The sequence below is a fragment of the Apostichopus japonicus genome, chromosome 22 (genome assembly GCF_037975245.1).
Source record: "Apostichopus japonicus isolate 1M-3 chromosome 22, ASM3797524v1, whole genome shotgun sequence".
Lineage (NCBI taxonomy): Eukaryota > Metazoa > Echinodermata > Holothuroidea > Aspidochirotida > Stichopodidae > Apostichopus > Apostichopus japonicus.
This window is the reverse complement of record NC_092582.1, coordinates 14,575,429-14,603,289: the sequence shown is the minus strand read 5'-3', so window position 1 is coordinate 14,603,289 and position 27,861 is coordinate 14,575,429. Positions and strand designations below refer to the sequence as shown.

The window sequence follows — 27,861 nt, the reverse complement described above, 5'->3', positions numbered from 1 at the left end:
TTGACAGAGCTGACCAGATTCGTATGCTACTAGGGTAAGCTCAGTAAGAAACGTATATTCATCTCGGCTAAGTCCTACCTTTACGGAACCGATTTCTATTCTGTTAGTTTGAGTGGGGATCTTTGACACTCTAGCACAAGTTCCGAACATGGTAATTTAACCTTACATCATATGCCAATTGCATCCAGCCTTACTGTTTGTAACGTTTTTACAGGGTTTGTTCCTCTTAATGCCTAACCTATACAGATCAATCGTAACCTACAAAGCATTTGTATTACACATACTAACTCAGTAAAGGCCTGTACCATTTTTGCGAAATATGAAAACTGAGTTATATGGATCCCTATACCGCCTTCATAAAGCTAGGCCACAATGTAGGCCATACATTATAGACTGTTACAGTTATAGCCCACCCAAACCAATAAAGGCTTATCTTATCTGAGACCTAGCCTAATTTGATAACTAGCCTATATAATATAGCAGTTCTGTTTTAACTGGAAGTTTTCTATTTGTGAATGTGGTAAAAATTTAGGCCCAGTACATTTAAGGTATAGTCAGTATTGCGAAGTTCGCCATACTGCGAAGTTCAGGCACCCTAAGAAATACACGATTTTCACCATGAAAACCTACAGGAAGAGCCAAATTTCACCAAAAAGTACGAAGCTACAGTTATTTTCTCTCCAAAATGACCCCTGTGCAAGAAATTAATTTACATATTTGTCAATAAAATGACGAAGATCTATGAAGTCTGTTATAATTACTGAAAGAGCAACTGCGCCACCAATTTTATCACCAGCGCCACACTGTGGGACTAGGTGTCCGAACAACATACTCTAGCAAATAAATACCAGTTCCACCATCACAAAGAATCTTCTTGGAATACAACGTGAAAACAGTTTGCAGGAAAGAAAGTTTGGCCGTGTATCGTAATATAACACACTTCTCCCACCATATGAAGTATATTTTCAGGTGATTTATACCAGAAGATATAGTTTTGGGGTGTTTTAAGGCGTACGTGTCCGAACTTCGAAGTCACCATGCTACTACTACTACTACTAGTACAACTTACTAGGTCCATGTTTACTGGGAATAAAATATTATGGCATCAAGTGCCAATCAGGTTCTTACATTTATTTTAGCTGTAAGTGTAACTAAGGTATGTGACGTGTCGTTCACAATATAATAATATATGAACGACATCAGACAAAGCACCTTACTACTGTAAATGAGTTAAAATCCAAGTTTAAAACTAGTTAACATCAATTCATTAAAATGAAAAAATGAAATTTTGCTTAAAAATATAAAAGCAAGAATCTGACTGGTGCAATGTAGGACTTGCTCAGGACTTGATCCAGAATTATGGTCCAAATTTGAGATACTAGGCGTAATTATGGAATGTGATTTCTGACCAATATACATGTATTGTGCTATAGGTACAGTAAGTCGTAGAATAACTACAGGCCAATGCGAGACTGAAGTATTGGGAACATAAGATAAATATGAAGAAAGCTACACTGTCATAGTAACATACTTCTTTATACATAAAAATTCTCCCTCATTCCTCTCCACGTCCAATCTCAATGATAATGATGTGTCCTTCAGTTGCTGTAAGTATGTTTTAATGTCTTTATTCCTTTCGTTTTTTTTTTCTCTCAAGGGTACCCCGCTGAAAGATGTAACTATAAAGGCTGATGCACCATCTGAACTTCTTCTTCAAAAGCATGTAGACTACATTGCTGCCTATAGTGACAAGGTTAATGACTATGTAAGTATGTAACATATATTTGTATGCACAGAAAAGATTGTTGTGATAGTTGTAATGCCCCTTTCCCAGTGTATTAGCAACAATTACATGGAGAAGCAAACAAGCTTTTTCACTGGTTGAATGCGCCAAATGGAAAATTAGATGTGACTCACATACAACGTACGTAATGTGGCAGTAAATTTTGATATGTAACTTATAAGCATTTAAGCTTTGTACAAGATAAGAATCTGAAAACGATATCAGTCTGTGCCAAATATCCTACAAGTGTTGCTCAGTTTAAAGATAGAGCTGAGACAAGTGACTTCACTGTTTATGAGTATAACCTTTCAAATATCAAATGTGTTTGTTTTACTTTTTGCCTCCTAATCTCTCTTCTTTTCCAGGAGTATGTAATGACAGAATATTTACGAATGAGTGGCATCTACTGGGGAATCACCGCCTTGGATTTGATGAAACAATTACCGAAAATGAATAAAGAAGAAGTTGTTTCATTTGTCAAAAGTTGCCAACACGATTGTGGAGGGATTGGAGCTAGTGTGTCACATGACCCTCATCTCCTGTATACGCTGAGTGCTGTCCAAGTAAGTAGAATTCACAGAATTGTTTACTACAAATCTTCTGACCTTGTTTAATTAGTTTCATTTAATTAATAAGACTGATGCTTGCATGTTTCAGAGTTTCTATGAGTTGTAACTTTTTGAAAGTCTACTGGCCTGTGACATTGGCCTAGGCCCTTGGAAGTTATATATCCTAAATATTTACTATTTATCGTAACTTCGTAACAGTTTTTCAAAGCATATATATATATATGTGGAGGAATATTTTTATCTGTTGTATGAACTGAGAGCTGATGAATAAATTTCAACATTCGTATAGATCTCAGCAGTTGGAGAAAGCTATGTAGATGATGTTATATCAAATTAATTTCTTTTATGCATCAGTCTCTGTATTATATGTTAAATAGATTTCCTTTGTATCAGAGCAGTGACAGTCGTGTGTAATATGCTCCATGAAAGGAATAGACCAGTCCTGTAACATACAGTATATACTGTAACATACTGTACTGCAAAAGAATCACTGTCGACAAGCTGTGACTATTGACATTGTACAGTTACAGTATATTATTAAAGTCAGTTCAAAATTCTGTGTAATTTAATATTGCTTTCAGATTTTATCTATTTTTGATGCCGTCGATGCCATCGACGTTGACAAAGTGGTGGAGTTTATCCGAGGTCTGCAGCAGGAGGACGGATCCTTTATGGGGGATCAGTGGGGTGAGCGATATTTGTGGTTTGTTTTTATCTTTGAGACAGTGAGTAATAATAATACACGTACACGGTACAGGTGGTCGGTATAAACCATCACTTTAACATTCAACTGTAGCTTCTACAAAACTTACCACAGTGGTTTGGGGGGGGGGGTTGGTTTGGAGTTATAGAAGTGCTTTGCAATATGCTAGGCTTCAGTGATATAACTAGCTGTTTTAACAATTTCCTTTGTTTTCAGTGGTGTAAAATTAGTGGTATTTCTGTATACATTGTGAGGTCTTGCCTGCATTGGAACAATGGATAAATTTATCTAATTACGTTACTGCAGGTGCTATCAGAAATGGTTTATTTCGATTTAAAATTCCCAGAGAAATTGTGGAAAAGTTTTGTGTCAGTATATTTTAAACAACTTTGCCACCACCACTGCTCTGCCGTGATGTTGACAGAAATACCTGAGCACACCTGAGTCTAGATTCTCAAGGCAGCATTTTGGGTCTTAAAGAGAAGAATTGATGTTTCTCCATGATTATCACACAAAGATTGGGATCTCAAATGAGCCCAAGCTATGGCTTGCCTCCTTTTGGAGATCACTGCACGCTAAATCAAACCAAGTGTAATAATGTAATATAACACACTGATAACCAAGATTTGATTTCTCTTCTACAGGTGAAATTGATACCAGATTTTCATTCTGTGCTGTAGCCTGTCTTGCCTTACTGGTAAGTTTCATGAAGTTTTCTGAATCTCTTCAAATCTCTAGGGATGATATCTTCCTTACAAATTGTGTTCTGAAGGAGTTCACCTTTCTTTATTTAAGTTCTTTGGAATTGATCTCTTACGCTCTTTTTCCCTTTTAGCAATTTTTTTCGTTCTGTCGAGACTTTGCATCACATTGACCAAGTCATAATCAAGTATTCCCATTGAATTGGATACCCCTCAGTCCCAAGCTAAGAGATATCTTTTGTTGCAGCCCTCTTTTAAGAATTTTAATAGTCAGTTATTATGCTACCTGGTAAAAACTTTACACAATGAAACTTTAATGTCAGGAAGTTTTTATCTGTTTGACACACCTCTGAAGTTTTACTCATAATTGCAAGATTCCTGTTGTGATTTTGGGTGGACTCTAAGAAACACTTTGCTTTCTGGGATTGTTATCTGTCCTTTCAATGTGAATTGAAAGGAATCAAGGTTGACCAGATTGTCTATGGCCTAGATAAGTTTATGTTTGGTGATCTGTTTTGCTCAGTTTCTCCAAAATTGGAATACTACAGGTCATTCATTACCTCAGGTTGTAGAAAGTTTTTGTAGTATACTAAATGTTCATGAGAACTTTTTTTGCGAAGAAAGCTAAGAATGCACGGAGCGGTTTGTGTGTATCCATTGTGTTCTCACAAACTGTCGATGGGGTTAGGAATGCTTTGGACAAGTATTTCTTTGAAGAATTGCAATAGGATTTGATGTGTTCTGTTGTAAGATTTTTCTATTTGTCCCTCCTGATCCCTTTCCCCATCCCCCTCCCCCACTACCCCTACCCCTCTCTTTTGTACTAAACTGATCTGAAGTATCATCTCTCAACTCGCTCCTCTTTCCAGAAACGGTTGGATGTCATAAATGTCGACAAGGCTGTGGAGTATGTAGTCTCCTGTAAAAATTTTGATGGTGGATTCGGTGTGAGGCCTGGATCAGAGTCTCATTCTGGACAGGTGAGCTTTGGGTTAGAAACAAGAGAGTTCTCTGGGATAGATTAACCATCATTTAACACTAGGGCTTGGCACTGTGTCAGATACAGTAGTAAAAACTGCAGAAGCTGTAAGATCCCCTGCAGCAAGGCTGAATTAGTGATATCAACCAGGAGAGATAATCTCTGCAGACCAGCATTGCCTGTTGTGTGAAACTTTCAAAAGATTATCTTGTAAAAATAATGTTTCCTTTCCCCGTTTGTGAATAGGTGAGTTTAATGTTATATTTGGAATCATAACGACATTTCAGCTCAATTGCCACGTTTGGCATTGTATCATTTAAAATTTAGTTATAAATGTAATGTTTCTTGTTTTCTTTCTTTATAGATTTACTGCTGTGTAGGTATGTTAGCCATCACAAATAGTCTCCACCACGTAGACCCGGATCTATTAGGCTGGTGGCTCTGCGAGAGACAACTCCCTTCTGGAGGACTCAACGGTAGGTGAACAATACAACTTTAAAGGAGTGTTATACACTCAACAAGAGAACACTTCAAGTGATCGCTTTGAAAAGAAGGCTTTTATCAACTTGTCTGCATCCAAAAGTATGGTTTATCGTAACACTGGTTTAATGTAACACTGTTCTAAAACACCATAAAACACTGGTAAAAGGTTTTGATTTATGGCATTTTAAGGAGAACTTTTTTTTAAGACTTTTTAATGACTATACATAGAAGGAACTTTCCTTTGTGTCTCAGGCCGACCTGAGAAACTTCCAGACGTCTGCTATTCATGGTGGGTCTTAGCTTCTCTCAAGGTCATGGGAAGAATTCACTGGATTGATAAATCAAAGCTGGAGAGATTTATCCTGGCTTGCCAAGACGAGGAGACGGGTGGTATTGCTGATAGACCAGGAGATATAGTGAGTAGCACATTGTAAAAAATGTAGGTTGGCAAGGGAAATAAAGAATATACCCTTTCAAATTGTAATAGTTAGTGGCATGTGCAAAGAACTGTGTACAGCACCCCCTCTGCTCCCCCCTCCCCGCAACTCAGGCGGGGAGAGGGAAATTATTTGTTAGACCTTAATAAGCTTATCCAATGATACGTGAATGTTTAATATCTGACTTGGTCAGATTGACACAGAGTTAAAACATAGTACAACATGCATTTCAGGCTCCACAAAACAGGTATTACAATTTGGCTGTAACCAGGTCAGACCAAGGGGGTCATGCTCATCCATGAAGAATACTGTGCCCCCCCCACTCCTCCCCCCATCCATGCCACTATCAAGTTTGCAAGTTCCAGGACAGGAGTGTCGTGCCCATCTTCAATTTTTTGGTGCCCCTCCCAACAATCAATCTATAATGGGCACCCTTTTTCTTATCCCCTTTCCACAGGTCGATCCATTCCACACGTTATTTGGTGTCGCTGGCCTATCCTTACTCGGTAGTTACAGAAACCAGTTGAAAGCTGTGAATCCAGTCTTCTGCATGCCCGAGGAAACACTTACTCGTCTGGGTGTCAGGACTCAACTACTATGAGGTAGGGGTGGTATAACTGACATATGGTGCAATAAAGTCTGGTAACAGGCAGACAGATACACTGACTGACAGATTGTCTGTTTTCAGAAGTGACCCAAGTCCTCTAGTACATGTAATTCATGGTTGTGGTGTCACAGAATTTTCAAGAGAGGAAATTACAGTCATGGAAAAGTCATGGAAGTTTCTGATATAAGAAACATCGTGAAATCTTTTCAGCCATTGGAAGTTTCGGATTTAAGAAACATTGTGAAATCTTTTCAGCCATTGGAAGTTTCTGATTTAAGAAACATTGTGAAATCTTTTCAGCCATTGGAAGTTTCGGATTTAAGAAACATTGTGAAATCTTTTCAGCCATTGGAAGTTTCTGATCTAAGAAACATTGTGAAATCTTTTCAGCCATTGGAAGTTTCTGATTTAAGAAACATTGTGAAATCTTTTCAGCCATTGGAAGTTTCGGATTTAAGAAACATCGTGAAATCTTTTCAGCCATTGGAAGTTTCGGATTTAAGAAACATTGTGAAATCTTTTCAGCCATTGGAAGTTTCTGATCTAAGAAACATTGTGAAATCTTTTCAGCCATTGGAAGTTTCGGATTTAAGAAACATCGTGAAATCTTTTCAGCCATTGGAAGTTTCGGATTTAAGAAACATTGTGAAATCTTTTCAGCCATTGGAAGTTTCTGATCTAAGAAACATTGTGAAATCTTTTCAGCCATTGGAAGTTTCTGATCTAAGAAACATTGTGAAATCTTTTCAGCCATTGGAAGTTTCGGATTTAAGAAACATTGTGAAATCTTTTCAGCCATTGGAAGTTTTTGATTTAAGAAACATTGTGAAATCTTTTCAGCCATTGGACACACTGTATTGAGTAAATGTGCAGTACACGTACATACCGGAGAGAAGACAAATATTTCAACGTACAGAGACCTAAGTCTGACTGTTGGAAAGGTCTGGAAAAGTCATGGTTTTGCCATGAATATGATTGGACTGGAGTTGAAAGACAACTCTTACCATAGCGATTCTAGGACACTAGCACTGTAGTTGGAGCAAAATGAGTCACTATCAATTTAAGATGGGCCATAACCATAAAACCATATTAAACCACATAAAACCATAACAAAGAGTGGACAGAAACTGATAAGAGAGAGTCTTGCTTGAGGAATTAAAATAAAACTAAGAAATAAGAAGTGCACAATAATGCTTATCGTACACCACAGAAATCAGCACGTCCGTTGAAATTTGCATCAGAGACAGTTCTTCGTGACAGATCCAAGCGGAGTGATGTTTCACTCCCGATTCGTTTACATTTCAGCGATGAGATCACTTTCAGTCCGAAAGCCATTTAAGCACGTACCATGAGTGAAAACACAACTCTTTCTATGATTTTGTCAAGAACTCAAAAAAGAATTACTGTTTATGATCAATATAAATTAACTTTAAGGAACAATCCTCTTAGTGTACCACAAACATTTTAATCACTTTGTTGGTGGCATCACAGTACTTTAGTTTGCTATATATCACTAGCTCGACAAAATTGGGCTTACCTCCGGCCTGTTGAGGGGATCTCCCTTCCTCTTCAAGAAATATTCGGTAACAGGACTTTGATGCATGATGGTGCTATCAGTTCTGGCACTTTTACTACATATTTTTAGTACTGTACAAATGTTGCTAGTGTATACAGCTTTGCATGTGTTTGTGTGTGTACGGGTAGAGGGACAAAGGCCTATACCCTGATGCCCCATAGTACATGTTGGTAGGTACATGGAGTACATCTCATATCTCTATATAATATAAATTGACCCAAATGGAGATGTTGTGTTGTCATTTAAAGACATCGATCAAGTCCATACTATGTACGGAACTTTGACTAAAAGTGTCAATCATTGAACTAAAGTTAACTTATTCCGAGAGATCTTGCTTATATATGCTTGTATGGCTAATGAGGAAAACTTCCTGAAAAGTAGATCTCATGTTATATCATGGCTATTTATTTTTCTTGTGTCACATTTTTGACGTCCCTGTTTCGTCCCTGAAAATTGTCTGCGGAGGAATTATACCTACCCCCCACCCTCTCTCCTGGCTATGCCGATGGGGAAAGTGTTAATCGTATGAACATTAATGTTTGTAGTTGATATAGTAAATAACTGAGTCTGCAGCAGTGTTGTAACATATCATGACTCAAATTTGCTAGATTTTCAAGTCTTCTGAAGCGACTCTCAACACATGTAAAACAGTGACGTGTTATGTTATATGAAATTAAATATTATAATCAATGCATGTGTCATTAATTTGTGTTTGATTCCTGTGTCCTGTGAGGTCACTAGGGATAGAATGTACCATCCTTAAACCTAACAAAACTAGAAGGAAAAGTAACTACCAACTGTAAATATAATCCATCTGCTATTTCATCAGTTTTGTCACAAGGCCATGTTTATTTTGCCTAATATATATGGCGGCTGACACCCAACCTTACCCCCCAGAGTACACCGCCCAGAGTACTTTGTTCCCAATATCACTTACAGACCACAGTTCATTTCTTTAATAAGACAATCACTAAATTTATCACTGCACAAAAATCACAGACAGCCGTTTTTAAAATGACGTGTGGTACAATCCATATATAGCTTCGCCTTACCATGGCTTTAGCTGTAACCATTTGTATATTCTTTTTAGTTTTGACCCCCACCCCATCTGTATCTTCCCCTCCCCACACCTCCCACATCAAGTATTGTCCCAGGTATTGATTGATCTCCCCCCCTCAGTGTGCCCAGTTAAAAACACCTAAATTTCATCTCTAAAATTCTTTCGTATTACATTCATAATTGTAATTACTATTCTTTTATTTACATACTAGTCATTTTGTTTTGATTGTGTGCAAGGGCAGCGGAACCGGGGGGGCACAGGGGGCATGTGCCCCCCCACTTTTCCTCAGGTTAAAAATGTGCCCTTTTTCTACATAAAAATTGAGGTGTCTCAAGTTAGCAAGAGGCCAGGGAACCAGAATGAACACTCGGGAAGGGCCGTTTCCAGCCATCAGAGGGGTTTGTAAAACCAACAATTTTCTTGTACGCTCCGCGCCAACTGATAGTGGCGCTCCGCTCAGATAGTCGTGCATACAACTTTGCAAATCCTGGCTACGCCCCTGACTTTTAATGAATTTCTGTGGGTCCAACTCAAAGCTATTTCGATTGGAAAAAAATTTGTAAGATATCGACAAGAAATAAACTCTAATTCAGAAGATTCCTACATTAGCAACTAGCATGATTTCACCTCATTTTGTCAACTTGTTCCTTGTTTCCCAATTTGCACATTGGATATTGCAGTGCTAGTATGCATATTTTCCTTGAGGGGGGGGGGGGGGCATTGATGTGTATATGCAAATAAGATAATACAATAAGAGTTATAAAGGGTACTAAATATAAGGCTGCATCAGTCCAATCGAATTTCTGCAAAGTGCCCTTTGATGTCGGTGCCCCCCCAGATTAAAAGTGCTTCCGCCGCCCTTGATTGTGTGCTGCCAACCAACAGCCTATTAACATCACACTGAATGATACTGCATTGCTATATATAGTCTTTGTACAAACAACAAACCATTAAAAAGAAAACAAAAACGCCATGGTTTATCGTTCTTGTTGGTTTTAATACTGTGGTTTTATTTTCATTTTTCCGGCCACCACCATTTCCGTTTATAAATTCACTGTTTTCATATTCACAATTACAGCTGATAAGACGACCCTTTAATTTACATATTATTAAAGACGACATAATGGTCCCCATAGTAAAAAAAAAAATTTAAAAACATGGACCAATCCGATATCGTTTCTGTCGACGTACACATCTCTTCGATACCGATCGATGCTCGATTATCACTTTTATCTGAGTAAGAAACTTCTTTACCTAAATGTGCAAACTGTGTTGGTAAGTCCAAACAGAGGTCCAGGATTTATTTATGACGATCCGAAAAGCAAATGAACAAGTACCTTTTATTAAGAATAAACCATCTGATAATACCAATTAAATTTCCAAGAAGTATTAACATATGCTTTTCATGAGATTTAATAGTAGGATCAAAATACAGATAAAGGTAGCTATGCTGTGCTCCACCTACTGAGCTATCTAGTGTTAAACCATGCTATACAGAGGTAGAACCTAGCAGAACCTGTGACTAAAATCAGAAAAATAAGTGCAACATAAATAGAACTGCAACGCCTCCTCCCCCCACCCCCTTGGGTGGTCTCTCTATGTTGCTTGCTGGATGAGGAGCAGGGAAGGGGGATCATACACAGTAGGAATTACTTTAAGGTTATCAGTATTGCACCACCCCCTCTCACACCCCCCAACCCCCAAAAAATGCCAGAAACTTCAAAAGGTATGTATTTTGTACATAAACTCTCTAATTCTTAACTTCCCAACAAACATTCCATCTAACAACATACAGTCTAACATGTGTCCTGTTTGTTTTTAATAGAGCTTGACTAGTTTATTGTGACTGCAGCAGCAAGACAACAGTCACCGTTTAACATTTGACAGGCGTGATAAACCACTAGCTATGTAAAACAAATATTGAATAGTTGACAGTTTCTTTCCTCCATCCAATCTATCACTAGTGGATTGCTTTTGCTGGAAACAAAAAAGGTAAGTCTTTAAAGTAAGCATGAGCAAGACAATTTATAAAATAAAATTTTTTCTGAAAGGCCTCAAAATTTAGACTAATTATGAGTTTGTAGAACTCATAATTTTAGAAGTAAGGCATATAGACTGAGACTTGCAGCAGCCAGTGTTATTCAGTTCTGTTCTCAAGAATCACTTTGAACGAGAATGGACAAAATGCATAGCCTTCGCCTCGAAAGAATTTGTTCTGGAACTCCACCCTGTAAACAATAAAAAGAGAAGATTAATTTACAGTACATCTGGAAATCAAGTAAAAATCTAAGTTTCTATCATTTCTGTTGTCATGCCACAGGACATTTCAGGTATTAAATTGGGTAAGATGGCAATATACTCAGGCACTGTGTCAAAAGAAAGATATTAAGAGGGCTGCAGCATCATGCAGCCAGGCTGCAGCATCATACAGCCAGTCTGCATCATCATGCAGCCAGACTGCAGCATTATGCAGCCAGACTGCAGCCAGGTTGCAGCATCATGCAGCCAGACTGCATCATCATGCAGCATCATGCAGCCAGACTGCAGCCAGGTTGCAGCATCATGCAGCCAGACTGCAGCATCATGCAGCCAGACTTCAGCATCATGCAGCCAGACTGCAGCATCATGCAGCCAGACTGCAGCATCATACAGCAAGACTGCAGCATCTTGCAGCCAGGTTGCAGCATCATGCAGCCAGACTGCATCATCATGCAGCCAGACTGCAGCATCATGCAGCCAGACTGCAGCATCATGCAGCCTGACTGCAGCATCATGCAGCCAGACTGCAGCCAGGTTGCAGCATCATGCAGCCAGACTGCAGCATCATGCAGCCAGACTGCAGCCAGGTTGCAGCATCATGCAGACTGCAGCATCATGCAGCCAGACTGCAGCATCATGCAGCCTGACTGCAGCATCATGCAGCCAGACTGCAGCCAGGTTGCAGCATCATGCAGCCAGACTGCAGCATCATGCAGCCAGACTGCAGCCAGGTTGCAGCATCATGCAGCCAGACTGCAGCATCATGCAGCCAGACTTCAGCATCATGCAGCCAGACTGCAGCATCATGCAGCCAGACTGCAGCATCATACAGCAAGACTGCAGCATCTTGCAGCCAGGTTGCAGCATCATGCAGCCAGACTGCATCATCATGCAGCCAGACTGCAGCATCATGCAGCCAGACTGCAGCATCATGCAGCCTGACTGCAGCATCATGCAGCCAGACTGCAGCATCATGCAGCCAGACTGCAGCATCATGCAGCCAGACTGCAGCATCATGCAGCCAGACTGCAGCATCATGCAGCTAGGCTGTAGCATCTTGCAGCCAGGTTGCAGCATCTTGCAGCTAGGCTGCAGCATCATGCAGCCAGACTGCAGTATCATGCAGCCAGACTGCAGCATCATGCAGCCAGACTGCAGCATCATGCAGCCAGACTGCAGCATCATGCAGCCAGACTGCAGCATCATGCAGCTAGGCTGTAGCATCTTGCAGCCAGGTTGCAGCATCTTGCAGCTAGGCTGCAGCATCATGCAGCTAGGCTGCAAGACATAATTGATTATGCTGCACACTTTCACAGCCTCTGACAGAGTGCCTTAAATTGCTGCAGTGTGTGTAATGACTGTGGACTGACTATTTAGCAATGCGTAAGCAAAACCTATGGCCAAGCTGTAAATATCTGATACCAAGAAAGCATTCAGAGGGAATAATTTATCCGGTATCGCTTTGCAAAATGCTATGCAAAATCGAGTAAATCGCTCTACCACTGCAATGATGTATAGCATTCTTTGTACATAGAAAACCATAGTATTTTGTAAGGGAACCTGGTTCAGAGCCTTCAAAAGTGCTGTACAAAATTCCAGTACTATATTATTCCATGATTCACCCAAAACCCACTCAAAAAACGTTAGTGGAACAAAACAGAAAAATCCAAGAAATAATGCCATGTAATGAAATTTTAAGTCATTAACAGTTGCTTGTTAAGCAGTAACCTGATCTGGTGGATGAAGTTGATTGCCTAGCACAATCGCTGAAAATTTCCGGGATCTTGAAACAAAACCAACATCCTCATTGCGTTTTGTATCAAGAAGAGACAAATGTTTCAAATTTGGTGGTATTTTGTAAATTATGCATCTGGCAACAGCAGACTAAATGATGTCATCAGAGCACTTCAGCTGAAAAATAATCTTTGCACTTTTGTTTTTAAAAATTTCAAATCATTTGTCCACAGGGGAAAACAATACTTCTACAGGAAGCTGCATTTTTATGAAATTCTAAATACAGAAATTATTGACAGGTTATTAAGCGAAACATTTCAAATGGATCAGGTTTCGAGGATAAATGAACAAGAAGGTTATAATAAATTAAGAAAAGCTTTTGGAAAGCATCCTCTTAGATGACATCACGATACCCCCCTACTGTGATTCAACTCCCTGGAGTAGTTGAAGATTTAACTCAACAAGATATGATTACATTCAAACAACTGGAAGGGACAAGATATTGAGACAAGCAACTGTGGAAATACTTTTCTCTTTGATATAAGTTTTTACGTGGTCTGCCACCGAGATATCCATTTAGACAAACCTGAAGAGAGGGGGGTTTCAGTGAAGAATGAACTCGAGACAAAAAATTAATCGATAAAGACTTACCAGTGAAGCCGAAGAGTATGAAGAAATGCAGACAGACCTTCCATGAAGAGAAGGATACCTAAGGTAAGGGTGGCCCAGACTGCAAATGTAGACCATATCAGGATGGTCCCGAGAACAGTTCCTTTGGTCTGGAGGCCGATACCTAGTAACATAGTCCACAACACTTCTGAGAGCTCTTTAAAATAAGGAGAAAGACATTGCCAGTTGTTATATAGTTAGTTTATAGTTCACAGTGATTCCCAAGGATTAGAAAGCCAAGTTCATTTGAAAAAATCTGACCATCTGATGAACATGGATATATGCAGGCTTTATTATATCAAGCCATCTCTTTTTCCATGAGTGTACAGAGAAATTAAGAGGCAGGCCTGTAATAGTCTCTTCCACTTCTGCTCGAAAGAATTAATATAAGCAGGAGAGGTTTCCAATCCTTCAGGCATTGTTACTTTAGATGGTTCACACAAAAATATTCTTACAGCACCAAACCCCCCCCTCACCCACCCCCCCAAAAAAAATGGCAAGATGAATAGCCTCACCTGCATGAGCCAGACTCAGGGCCCAGAGTCGGAGATAAGAAGCGGTGTGTGAGACGCAACCCAGACAAAACTCAATCGTATGAATCGCTTGATGGACGAAAACTTCTCCAAAGTCAAACTGGAGAGGGAGAGAGCATAAGCCCAAAAAAGATAGAAAAACAAACAGTTGAAGCAAAATCCAAGTGAGAATCAATATTGCATTAAGACTCCACGTTGTGGATTTTCTCTTTATCATTTCTTACTGGTAAACAACTGACATCATTGCACCTTAAAGCAAAGTTATGAAAATATATACTGCATTCTCCCATGAATTTACTTGTTTTCCCCTCGATGAACTAAGCGCATCGTTTTATAAAAATGCTACAAACTATACCCACTTCCCTCAAAATTTGTTCAATCAAAACAGTTCCTAACCTAAATCAAATTGATGACATTCATAAATTCTGTCCAGATTCCTATGTGCAGATTAGCCTAGAAAAAAGCTGCATGATGCTATGACAGTTGTGAAAGGCCTATGCTATTTTGTTGACATTTGTCCTGAAACTTAACAGAGTCATTTCATATGTTAAAAAACATCAAAATGTAATACAATTATATTCATGATAATCTCTTTCTCAATACTATATTATAATAATGTATTAATAATAATATTGTCTTATCTCATACCCCATTCATCTTATCTATCCCATACCTTCTCTTCGTGTTCTCCGGAATGGCCCGGTCCGACCTGGTCTTCGGTCCCGTGATAAGTCACCGTAGGGTCTAAATCACTCTCCTCTCCTCCCATCTCTTCGAGATTAATTAACGACGCATGTTCGTCGACAGCCCCGGGACCCAGTCTACGTATATTTCGATCCTGCAAATTGAAATAGATTGATTAATATTCGTCGTCCGATAACAAAAATTAGTATGAAACACTTTCAAAGGACTTGTGTTTTTTTTACTTTCGGATTCATAATCGTCTTCACCGAGCCTTACTTTGAATCTAACCTCACTTTCCTTTCCCTTCACCCGAATTCCCTGCCCTTCACCTCACCTCACCTTCACCCTTCACCTCAAATCCCTTCGCCTCTTCCGTGCTAACTCCGCTGCGCACTTTATCTCCTGCGGTAAATTACTCACCCGTGCGACCTTTTTGTCGTTTCTCTTCTTCAGAATGTACGGCTTCGCAAACAACATCCAGGGTGCACATAACACAGCAGTGACGACCAACAGTGTCTGTATCGTGGTTTGCCGCTGCCGAAAAACAAGACGAGGAATGGTGGAATAAATCTAACAGATTATACACACTCAATCAGCAGTCACAAAAATCCCATACACTCCGACTGAAACAGAGCAAGAACCTTTACGTATATCTTCTCTTATGAATAGAGATTCTTTATTTTAACAAAAACCTAGGGATCATCTTTGTACCGCCTTACACAGCTGGGTCACCACAGCCTATCATCACTCATATTCTTTACGACAAAATTCTGGCAATTCTTAAGTGTTGCAAACACTAGATAATAGGTAGTTGACTTACTTTTCCGAGATCATCCCCATAGAGAGGAGGGTCAGCGCCACCCATCATCACCATGTCGATGAGCGTGATGATCAAGGAGGGAGCCTGGCCAGAAGAGGTCGCGTCGAAGAGAAACCACTTGGCGACGATCATGAACACCAAGTAGCCGAAGATGGAGAGGAGGAAGATCATCCCTGGGACAAACTCGCAGAAAACGTTCAAGTTACTTCTAAAATACCTGGAAGAAACATGACACATCGAAGAAAGATCATCTATTTTTATCGGCTTTATAAAATAACATGAAGACAACGGAACAATAATCCTATCATTTTCAGATGAATGCTCAAAATCGTTATGATGATGGAGTCAAAAACAATGGTTGCTTTGAGTTAGATGCATCGAGGAAGATTTCTTTCTTCTCTTTCCATCTTCTACGAAAAGTAGATTTGGCAGACCAAAACTGGCTATCTACCTTCGTTGTAATGTGGTCATCTTACATACAGGAATAGCGGCAACCTTTACACCGTGGCAACTAGGCTTCTTTTGAAGATTATGTTCATATAGGAATTTGCTATCAAGAAATGCAATTATTTTGATGCTCTATTTGTTTTTTGGCCATGTAAAATTTTAGCAAAAATTGCTATTTACTATCATTGTAATATGGTGGCATCATTATAAGAGAAAAATCTATAGGCAACTGTACTGATAGCTTGGTTCATTGAAATTATTATAAAAAAAAAACTATATGTTTGAAGATTTAAGCAGAATTCAATACACTCAGGGTATAACACTTGAGTGGTGGTGGGTCCTTCACCCAACAACCCTACCCCACCCCCTCCCTCCCTCCCTAGCTATGGAGATATCAAGAGTCTGGTTGGGCCCCTAATACAATTATATAAATTATGAAAATGAAAATGCATCTTCTTTAACACATTCTTTCTCCTGTCACCAAATTGACCCTAGGCACCTATGCTATACCCCCTACCCCCACACCCCTCCCCACCCATCACCACCATCATCTCATCAAGTCTGCTCATGCAGTATTTCTTTATAGCAGTTTACTTCAACAACAAATATTTCAGAAAGGTTGAATAGGATTAAATTCTATTTTTATTGTTTGCTCTTTACACTTAGCAAAGGAAAATCATATAAACATGACATTGCATATGTACACGAATATAGAATTGAGCTCTAGCCATCCCAAGGAAAGGTTTTTGGACTTGTCAATACTAATGAACAGAAATCTTTCAACCCACCTGTGGTTTAAAAAGCTGAGGAAGACACCAAAGGTCATCTGGGAAACCCCAAAGATGACGGAAATTTTCATCTTGAACGAATTCAGGAAGCTGAGTTTATTCTCGGCCACTTGCCAAATCTGACGTTCGGGGAGGAAAAAGAAACCATACATAAGAGAGATTATCAGAACGTTGGATCAAACTAGAGTAATGGTTCTACCACTATCATGGTTATAGGATTGTTATCAGAATAAAATAACTGCAAATAAATTAACATAATTATTTGCGTACTTTGTGTTACTTTTCTGACAAGCTTCTTTTTCCTAAAGTTAAAAAAAAATACGGTTGCCTAACATTTCGTTCCCATTTTGAGGAAAGATCCATCCAAGAGGACAGGGCAGTTCTCTAATCTATCAGTTTAGGACTTCTAGCGATGAGTAAAAAAGTAAAAAAAGACGACAGAGATATCGGACACATCTATCTATCAGTACGCTCTAAGCTTTAATTAGTCAATGAATTGATTAATCAAGTTAACCATTTCTAATGGGTTAAACAAACAAACTAAAAGAAGACACAGACCACACCATAATCAATGTTGTCCTATGTTATGTTGGACAACTTCCCAGACAGCTAAAGAAAAATCTGATTCCATTTAGCAGATATCACAAGTCTAATGTTCCTTCACAAAGAAGGCAGATGACTTGATCAAGTCTAAATATGACATAATATAGCCAAATGTGTTTCAATTTTTTTATTATTTTTTTTATTATTTTTTAATGCAATATTTATTTTGTGAAATGGAGGATGCTTCTAAATAATGCAGAATCAAAAATATTGAAATAATGATTATGTCTCTGGTTTCATTGTCAGCACAAGTTAGCATATTACCTGGAATATATGAAAAGAAAATATGAAAGAAAACAGAGAAAGTGAAAGGTTCCCAGATCCCTGTGGCTCTATGACATCACAGATTTTAAAAATGACAGCCACCACCCCCCCTCATCCACCTGCCCCCCCCCCAACACCTCCCGGACATCTCCCAATCTGAACAAGTATTTTTCTTAGCTGTCTGATCCGAGGGAGGTCGTCCTTCGTAAAGAACTCTCTCTCTCATATCAGCTCTAAAAGATAGATAGTGCTTGGATTTGATGGGATGAGATATGTATGAGATACTCACTGGATCGATCCCGAATGGATAGACGTAACCCTCGATGCTCGTATTACGAGGATCTAACTGAAGGCTCCAGTCTCCTGCTAAGTCGGCTTTGCTGCAATAGAGGTGAATTTATAGGTATTATAGAAATATGAAACACCCAAAGATATCCACATTTGACTTTATCTTTGTTTGAAACTTTACATTGAAAAAGAGGAAGGCAGTTAATCTTTGAAGAAGAAGTTTTTTTTAAGCAAAAAAATTATATTTATCAGTTTTTACGAAAATTTATAAAAGAATAGCTGACAGTTATAATAGAGAAACTAAATTTGTGATAGTCGTTCTCTGGAGAGAGATTTTGAAAGTACCTACGGAAATAAGTCTTTGACCATTTTCTACGAGTCTTCCCACACACGATTCAACTATGCTATGTAATAGTGCAAAGTACAATTTTAAAAATCCTGAACAAATCCTTGTAATGGAATATTCCTTTTTTTTTTAAGAACTCCATTAGGTACAGAACTGCTCTTTTGTCTTAAAATCTAATTTGGAGTATAGGAGCCTTTGTTATAATCTTTCTACTCTTTCACCGTTCGTCAGTTTGATGTTTTCTTATGCTTAATTATTATTCACGCTTACATTCTATGTAACTTAGTTACTTTAAATTACAAATCATTTATCCAAAGAGAGAGACAGATTTCTTTGCAAAAATATGACATTTTCAAGAAGTATCGTACTTTCTGATAGTTCATGTAGCACAGAGCAAAACCAATGGTAATATTGGTCCAAAGTTTAAGGGAAGCACATAGTTAGGCTTTCTCACCTGAAGCCTTGACCAGACACATACCACGCCGAACCAAAGATGTTGATGGATTTCGAAAATAAGTCATTGTATATGAATCCCGCGTAAATAGAGAAAAGGCCCATCAGGAAAACGATGTAACGTCCATCGTAGATTGGTGCCAACATCTGTTAAAAACACAAAAACAATAGGACCATCAAAGCAGCTGGATAGGTCTTTCCCTTTGCCAGGTAAGAAAGGCAAAGATTTAATCACAGAACATATCATTTTAATTTTTGTATTTCAAAGTTATTTAATTGCAAATCAATCAAACCATTGAATAGACATTTTTTAGTCTTGTAGGATTGATTAATATACATCAATTATATATAATATAAATTCCACCCAGATCATTTTTCAAATCTTTAAAGGTAGCAACTTGTGAATAATACTATTTTTTTCCTAAGAAGAAGTCCCAATTGATACAAACACGCTCTCTACTTTCAATTTCTCTTTGCTTTTGAATGTAGGTAATGCATAATGCTATAAAAAAAATTTAAAAATCAAAATTTTCATCTTCCCTGACATAGTCCCAATCAGCTGGTCACAAAAAATGCCAATAGAAATCACCTGACAGCAATAGCAAGGCCGGGTCCTGAGTTTGAGACCAGAATGAAGCTATGCCTAACGCCCGCCGCACACTGCCCTGACTCAACGCAGTCCTACTCGACTCGCCCATCAAGACCTAGTTTCCACAGTCGTGAAGTCTCAGAGTCTGACATTCGACACCCACAAAGTGAACGCCCAATCAGAAGCAAGACAACAACTGCCTTTGGCCAATGACCAGTGCATGCTTAGGTCACATGCAAAATTATTTCTCTGCGATTGGCTATACTTTTTTACCACCCGAACCACCCGCAGAACTGCCGACCGACAGTCGGGAAATAGCTACGTGAAGAGTTTCCCCGATTGAAGTTGACTAGAGTTAAAAACGGGCAAGAATGTTGATCGGTCATAGTCTTTAAACATGCACCGCTCAACTATCCAGGATTTAAATGGCAAGTTTTCTTCACCGATTTACCTCGTTCTTCCCGAGCGTGTTCGCTAAAGGTTTCTCCTTCACAATCATCCACAGTGCAAAGATTGCCATGATGGCTCCATGTCCGAGATCGCCAAACATCACGGAGAAGAGGAAAGGGAACGTTATGATCGCATACGGCGCTGGATGGACAGAAGAAGATTTATAGTTATCGATGAGTTAATTTATCACTGTTAATATGCTTTGATCGTGATAGCAGTAAAACTACAAATCGAAAGTGAATCAACTGCTGACTATAATTAATATGTTAGAAGAAACAAAGGACTTCAACCCTCAGTACATTTTTCTTTGCTGTGAAAATGAATCTCATTAGACAATTCCACATAACCATTAACAAGCGGAGGCCAAGAACCCATTAGGAAGTACTTGTCAAAATTGTTTGCAAATTTGAGTAAGTTTCAGTACGCATAACCTTTCCGCATCAAAATTCTCCTTCGTTTATGGCTTTGTTACGTACCTTTTCAACAAGTCAAAATAAAATCACTGAATTGAAATTCAGTCTTGGTCATCTGGGTCAAAAATCAAAATCAGACTCCCCACCACACCCCCTTCCCACCCCCACAAAGAAAACATTATTTATTTAATTAATTTAAAATTAATACAAATCATCATTAAAACAACTTAACCTACCGGGATTGACTTCTCTGTAAGTCGAAATACCGTAGGAGTCCACAATCGCCTGAAAGACTGAGGTAAATTTGTTAGTCTTGTTGTAAGTCGGCGGGGCTTCCTCAGTGTCCACACGATTCAAAATGGACGGAACCGATGAGCCACTCCTCTCCTGTAGTAAACATAAAGAAACTTATCACAAAAATATCAACGATAAGCAACAACAAGAACAACAATGTCAACAACAACATCTTTCGCCTGGCAGTCAAACTCACATGATTCGACATGAAATAATGAGGCATTATACTGTACATTTAAATTGTTCATAGGGCATAGCTTACTTGAACTACCTAATCAATACTCAGCTATATGAAACCAATTATTGATTCTTGCCTTCTTCTCCTCACTAGATTCACCCAAATTACTTCAGCAACGGTCTGTACAAATTTAAGTCAATTTTGTTTTCTTCTTTTCTGTTCATTTCGGACAAAAAGTTTGCAAATTGTCCGATGGGAGTTTTTTTTTCCTTCCAAATCCTTTGCAACTTGTCTATATTTGAAGTGCAGAATATATTCCTAATTGATTTGTTAGTGCCACATCTGACATGGAGACATGATGTAGATTCCCAGACAACGATCGGAAAGGACCGTAGCGAGTTTATCAATGCTCATGGCATCTCGGTGGCAATAAACAGGTTCTGTAATTTACCGTTCCCCTCCTGAGCGCCAGCTGGATCAGGTGGAGGTCTGTCACAGGGCACCAGCACTCTGCTATCAGACATTTCTGGGTCACATCGAGATTAAAGAGGTTCATGGTGTGGTAGATGGCCTTCAGCTTACGGACCTTGATGAACCACACGGAGAGCTTCCGGGCCGCTGAAACCAGAACTAGCATGCGATGTTCCTCCGTTTGATGGAGAACCTGGAGGAGATAGCAAATGAATAAATGGATTAGACAAACAAACAAACAAATTAAGAAATTAATTAATTAGACAAGCAAGCAAACAAACAAACTAACCAACAGACAAGCCAACAAATGACCTATGTACCCATTGCATGATCTCTGAGACTCTGCCCTAGGTTCAAAAATTTCCCATCCCAAAAAATACATTCCACATTGCCGAGACGAACGATAATCCGATCCTCACCGCTTGAAAGTCTTCCAGTCTGGTCATCACCCCCATGGCCATTTCACGACGTTCGCTCTGAGTCTCCGGACATGGGTAGAGCATGGCTCGGAACCTGCACAGAGAAATGGCAACACAAGTCAGAATATATCGTTACAGAATAAAAGTTATTTTTTCTGTTGTTCCGTTCTAACTTTCCTGAATGTTTTGCACAATTTCTAAGCAATATGATTTCTTAATCCTCTTCTTTTATTAATTTCCTTTTTTCATGACAGAATGACCTTTATGAAATTGGTTGGCTTTTATAGACCCATCTGTCCACTTGTTTATCGGCTCAAGCTCTCCTTCCAGCACAAAGCATACATCTCACATCCCACAGCTTACATCTCTCACACCACAGCATGTCGCAAACTGAAATTGCATGTTGAAATCATGCCAAGTTTGACCCGGACTCACCCTTCACAAATCATCTTCACTCTCGACTTCAACTGGTCTCCTTGGAAGAAGATGATGAATACATTCTTCAACATTTCATCACCCTGGAGGATCAAAAATAAATTGAAAGTTTTTCTCGACTCCCTCAAATACTTAAATGTTAATATTTACAAGGGAACAGAACATGACTAAAAACATGGGTTTAGCACTGCTATGTACTCGGTCAACGAACCCTATAACTCTGTAAAGTGATACCTCATGGATCTCATTCTATGGCATGCTAGCATAGGATACTACGCTGTAATTAAGTACCGTAGCTTGTGATTGCAGGCTTCTTATGTGAGACATCATTGTAAACATCAATATTCATGAACCTCTTAACTATGAAAGAACCAATCATGAGTGAAAGTGGAACAATCTCAAAAGAACTAACATAATGCAAACGTACAAGCCAAAAAACTAAAAGCCATTGTTTTTAATGTCACATTTGTTATTTAACACAACCTAAAATATATCGTTTGTTTTCCACAGGCCTTCTATTCATCAGAAGGGTAAATAATACCTTCCGACTGTGCTGCTCCCCTAGAGCAAAATGTCTTAAAAGAGATACGTACAATTTTACCCCCAATACTTGCCCCCCCCTCTCCCTGCCCAAACCCTCTTGTCCTGTCCCCCATTACTTGCCCTTTCTTCTACATTTGCACTAGTGACCCTTGAGAGAACCACACATTTTGTCCTGAGATCCCTTTCTATAAAAAAAAGTCATTCAGCCTCTGAATAAGATCCTGCTAGGATCAAAACGCCAGGCACTCTTACTTTTTACACATTTTAAAAGAGGTGTATAAACCTGCCTATAACATATGTATTTATACCTGCACATGCCCGTTACCTACCCGCAGAATGGCTGCATACTAGCATAGGGTTTACTTACTGTACTTGGATCCTTCAGTTGAGTTTCTATCTGAGCATGCCTCAAATACACGTTGCCACGGCAAACGCGCCAAAGCATCTGCTCAAATGCTGGGAGCCGTTCTCGTTCGATAGCACCGGCCACAAATCTGTCAAGAGAGGAGAGGTTAGCAACAATGCACGACTGGTCATTCTTTGGATGGAAGGAGAGAAGGCACTACTAGGCTTGTTGAAGTTTAAACTTGAGTGACCGTTATTTGGTTCTCTAGCATATTTTGGGGCAGATGCTGATGTTACTTTAATCATATTATTGAATTTGCCCAGTCCTTTGCAATATGTATGTCCTTCTTATTTTTGGTAAAGTATGATGTTGAATGAAATTGAAATTACTTTTAAGTGTGAAGCGGTTAAAACTTTATTACTTTGACTCTAAAATATCATCTGACCGTTTTGGCAAATATTACAAAAATCTACATAAACCCCTCCATGATCACTATTTGCAAAGCATTGAAATGTTTTATACTATTTCTTTCATCAATCTTGCCATCTACATGGGACCTACTCAAGTTAATAAATCAAATGTCTCCAAATACAATACCACTTGAAAAAATTAAAGTTCATCTAAATACTTGAAGTATGTCTCACTATGCATATTCTTTGCACTTTTCAAACCTTTTGAATTTGCTCCACATTTTAGTAAAAACAACTTATATACAAGTGCAACATTCCTTTACCTGTTGCTCTAAAGAGGTCCAAACACTGTCAGACCAAACAAAACCCCAACCCCACCCCCCCCCCCCTGACTATCATGAACCTAATTTCCTGAAGCTCCAGAGGGCATACAACTGTGATTGGGTGATGAGCAGACACTGTCTATTTTCTGCTGATAACTAGAGCTCATTTTGTTTGTACATGCATTATTATTTCCATTGATAGGTAACATTTGTTGAAACATAACAGTTGTATAGTCATGTGCCACCAACACTGTCAACTTCCAGTCAGGAATAAACTACTTGCTAAGTTTCCCTATCTGGAGCCAATGTGGCTAAAAACTGGCTAAATCTTGCATGTGCAGTTGTAAGCTCACACAAACACATACTGTCCAACCGAGGGATTTTCAATGTTAAGAGTCAAGTTCGAGTCAAGTTGGGTTGGGTTGCATCCGGTGCGGCACTGTTGTGGCCTGCCTTAGGAGAGCTACTCACCCGAGTCTCAGGGCCTGTCCTATTCTGGGTCCCTCTTCCCCCAGCAAGGAGTGGGCCTCCTCATCTTTGTCAGCATCATGTATCTGCTGGTGATGCAATTCAGCCTGTACATCGGTACAAAATAGAAAGCACATAGAGTTAACACACTGAATGCCAGTAAAGCTTGTTGCATTAATGGCACATTGAAACAAACAACAAAATGTTATTTGTTAACATGTCGTAAACAACTTTAACCCACATGAAGAATGTTAAAACATTTGGATGACCTCAGTCGGGGCTTCTGTCATTCAGAGATAAAATCACGACGTTTACAAACCTCGTCAAAGAAATGCTGAGTCTTCCTCAGAATATGCTTCAACTCCGTCAGTTCGAGGAAATTCCTCTTCAAGGCTTCCTGGTTCGAGTTCACCTCTCGGATTTCGTTTTCCAGCTTCTCGAAAATCGCCTGTCGAATCGAGTGAGAAAAATGGAAATGTGATGCTTCATTACTGAATCCTAAGAGATCTTGATAATAAATAAATTGTACCCCTCGGTAAATAACTATTCCTTTCCCTGCGTGTTTAGTCTAGTTTAGTTCAGATTAGGGGCAAAATTAGATCAGGACAGGACATACAGTCGCCATCGAGGATGCTATGTAATATAAAAAACCTACTTAAAAAGCACAGAAACCTAATCATCCTGATGCAACTCTTCAATCAAGCATTCTTAAAACCGTTGCCATTTTTAAAAGGACTACCGGCAAAAATGACTCTGTTCCTTTTATTTATATACAGTAGTTTTTAATTTATTTTAATGCTTTTACAATTTATCAGAAATTTAAGACAGTGATCAAAGCCCTGGGTTCATTCCATACTCAATAATTAGTATTGAAATTCTGTACAACCTTACAAATGGTGTGTATTTAATACTAAGAAAGTGACATGAGACGATATCTACCAAAAAGTCCTTTCATCAAAACCCACAACATTTTACTAAAACCCAATTGCTTATGATATATCTTATGCTTCAAGACACTCACATTACATCAAGCACTGTCCATGCTCACCACAAAAATACTGACTTTAACACAAATAATTATTTAAAATGACAAACATCAACCTGCTAAGCTATTTCACTTCATAGACATGGAAAATTAAAATGTAACTAAAAGCAAACCTCGAGGTCTATCATCTCCCGGGGAGCAGGCGCGTCTGGATTTTCAGTCGCTTCTGGGATATCAATCTCACTTTTCGATACTTCCTTTTCCAGGTAACCTATGATTAATCATCAATGAACTGATTTACCCCCAGAGAAAACATTTGGCCAAATTTCAGGCAAAAGTTTAAATATAAGTTTCATGACAGTCTAGTACTTTCCACTAATTCAAGTGATTTAACAGCAAATCTCAAAATATCACAAGTCACAACCATTTCCACAGAATATGGCACATAAGATATTTGTGAGAATCTAGTGTGGCTGGGAGCTTGTGTCCATTTATTAATATTACTCATTTTCAAACTCTATTCATTGTACTCTAATCTAGATGTCTCATTTATTACTCTTCAATATCTGTAAAGTATGAGCAGAGTCAGAGCCCCCACGGATGTACTTTTAAAAACTTTTAGAACTTTGCACAATGTGACATCAGTTTTGTTTCAAGCCTTCTGGTCAAAATACTACACAATCACATGGCGATCTTCAATTGAAGTTTGAAAAGGAAACAATTTGTGTTCCAGCAGACACTGCGATACTTCATGTATATAAGTAAATATATGTAATGAAAATCCCTGCCTGGAATTTCCATTCTGTATTTGGTTTTGGTTGTATTTGAAAGAATAAAAAAATGTCTTCTTGGGTAAGGATGGAATTGACAGTGAAAAACTTAGTGAATAGTAACTGATATCGAGAGGTACAGATTTCAGCACAATAAAAACTTGATCAACATACGCAGTTGACGCTCCATTTCGTCACATCTTCGGACTTCATTCACAAACTTCCTGCGAAAGGCATTGACCTCAGGATTAAGCTGCAAAATAAGACAGAAAAACACAAAATTTAGTAAATAAACTGTAAGTTCTACAACCTTAAAAAAGTGGCATTTGATTTTCATTTGGGTATCTCAGCTCTGTTTGAGATATATATTGCCCAAATACCAGTTCTCAAATACCAGATTTGTTGATATTTATCAGAATAAATTGCAATCACAAAAATGATATCTCCCTTGTGGAAGCAATATGAAGAGGCTTTTCTTTCAAATACATACAGTACTCATATCAAATGGTGTCGACTTACTAAAAAAACTAAAAAAATACTATAATAAATCCTTAAAACTACTAAATCTGTGATATTGTATTTTACAATGTCTATTGGTACAGTCAATAATATGCTGATAATTGCACATCAAAAACAACATGTTATTTTTCAATCTTCAGAGGATCGACTTTCAAACTTTATGTCAATGAAGGGCATTTAACTACACCAAAGCCTGCATTTACATTGCTGGAAGCTAGGAATATTAATGGTTTTCAGAACAGACCTTATGAGAAAAAACTACTTCACGCTTAATAAACCTACCTATAGTTGTCAAGCGCACTAGCCAATCTTTAATTTATTTGATTGATGTACCTTGTTAAGAAAATGTTTCTTTAATTAATAATAGTATTCTTAAGTCATGACTTAAATATCAAAAACATTTAAATATTTTAAACAACATTAGGTCCAATGAAATAAAAAATAAATAGATTTGAACAACTCACATCTCTGAATTGGACAAGTCCAAGTTCTCCCAACTCCGATACACAAGAATAAGCTGCCTCTGACTGAAGGAACAGTTGGGCCTTACACATCTCTTCACTGCGAAACAGAGAACCCATGATGATGTCTGAGGCCAGTGATTATAACTTTAGCATCAGACGGGTTGCTTCTGAATATTTATCTGGTTGTTTATACCTGAGAATTAAAAGAGGAATACTGTGTACATAGGCCTGAATCTACCTGTGAAATCATTTAAATTATGACTTTAGGGGCCTACTGTTAAACTGTGTCAATAAAGCCTAGCCAATGCTGGCTGCATTACATTTACATACTGAACAAAATTAAAATTTATGTTGTTGATATTATTTACTTAAATTACTATAATCGGTCAGGCATAGGTTTATTTTTCAGATCATAAACCATAGTCTTGTTCTAGCCATATAGATTCGCTGCAAGCTGTGTCCAGTAGAACTTTATGTTTAGGCCTATACAGCCGAGTTACAACTGTGTAAAGCCGGAAGATGGCTATCAAAAAATTCGCGAAACTAGTATATTGTGTTAGCTAGTGTGCTGTATTCAAATTTAATATTCATAAAATTATGTCAATCACGAATAACGTGTTTAATTCCAGCATATTTGTACACATTGAAATGCAACAAACAAATAACTTTGGAATTATTTGATGAAATGGACAGTGTTACGTTCTTAAATTTCGCAAATATTCGAAAAACGTAAGAGCAACTTACCACTGTTTACTAAGTAGCAGGTTCCACGTACGTTACGGTGATTTGTAACTATATGTTGACTGTAATATCGCCCCCATCTCGATCTTGACGGATAAATCATCACTGTAGGCCCATAGCAAGTAATTATGGGTTGAATGGACACTAACAATATAAGGAGAAGGGGATAAAACCTTCGAGTCCTGTAAGTTTTTAACTTTCTTTACACAAGATTGTGGCACAGATGAGGGGAGGGGAGGAGGTTGGCGCAGTAATGT

The 27,861-nt window shown here is 38.5% G+C and overlaps 2 protein-coding genes across 3 annotated transcripts; one reads left to right on the top strand and one right to left on the bottom strand.

The window, feature by feature from the left end:
• Position 1: 1 nt before the first annotated feature.
• Positions 2–15,587, top strand: LOC139963976 (geranylgeranyl transferase type-2 subunit beta-like). 2 transcript variants are annotated; one of them, XM_071965249.1, is made up of 10 exons: positions 2–151; positions 1,658–1,765; positions 2,149–2,346; positions 2,934–3,039; positions 3,700–3,752; positions 4,626–4,736; positions 5,100–5,211; positions 5,471–5,634; positions 6,113–6,257; positions 15,231–15,587. In XM_071965249.1, the coding sequence occupies exons 1-9, from the start codon at positions 149–151 to the stop codon at positions 6,254–6,256; spliced, it is 999 nt and encodes a 332-aa protein (XP_071821350.1). In that variant the 5' UTR covers positions 2–148; the 3' UTR covers position 6,257; positions 15,231–15,587. The 2 variants fall into 2 exon arrangements, with proteins under 2 accessions (XP_071821350.1, XP_071821349.1); XM_071965248.1 differs by lacking the exon at positions 15,231–15,587 and having other exon boundaries at positions 6,113–8,530.
• LOC139963973 (V-type proton ATPase 116 kDa subunit a 1-like) lies at positions 9,875–27,846 on the bottom strand. The gene is made up of 21 exons (XM_071965242.1): positions 27,608–27,846; positions 26,864–27,056; positions 26,055–26,133; positions 25,284–25,381; positions 24,445–24,573; positions 24,129–24,232; positions 22,946–23,072; positions 22,036–22,118; positions 21,601–21,694; positions 21,162–21,374; positions 20,475–20,625; positions 19,827–19,966; positions 18,788–18,933; positions 17,989–18,079; positions 16,833–16,951; positions 15,598–15,814; positions 15,198–15,311; positions 14,767–14,931; positions 14,076–14,193; positions 13,543–13,717; positions 9,875–11,126 (listed from the first exon to the last, which is right to left on the bottom strand). Exons 2-21 carry the CDS (start codon positions 26,978–26,980, stop codon positions 11,036–11,038), a joined length of 2,571 nt encoding a protein of 856 aa, XP_071821343.1. The 5' UTR covers positions 26,981–27,056; positions 27,608–27,846; the 3' UTR covers positions 9,875–11,035.
• Between the last annotated feature and the right edge of the window lie 15 nt (positions 27,847–27,861).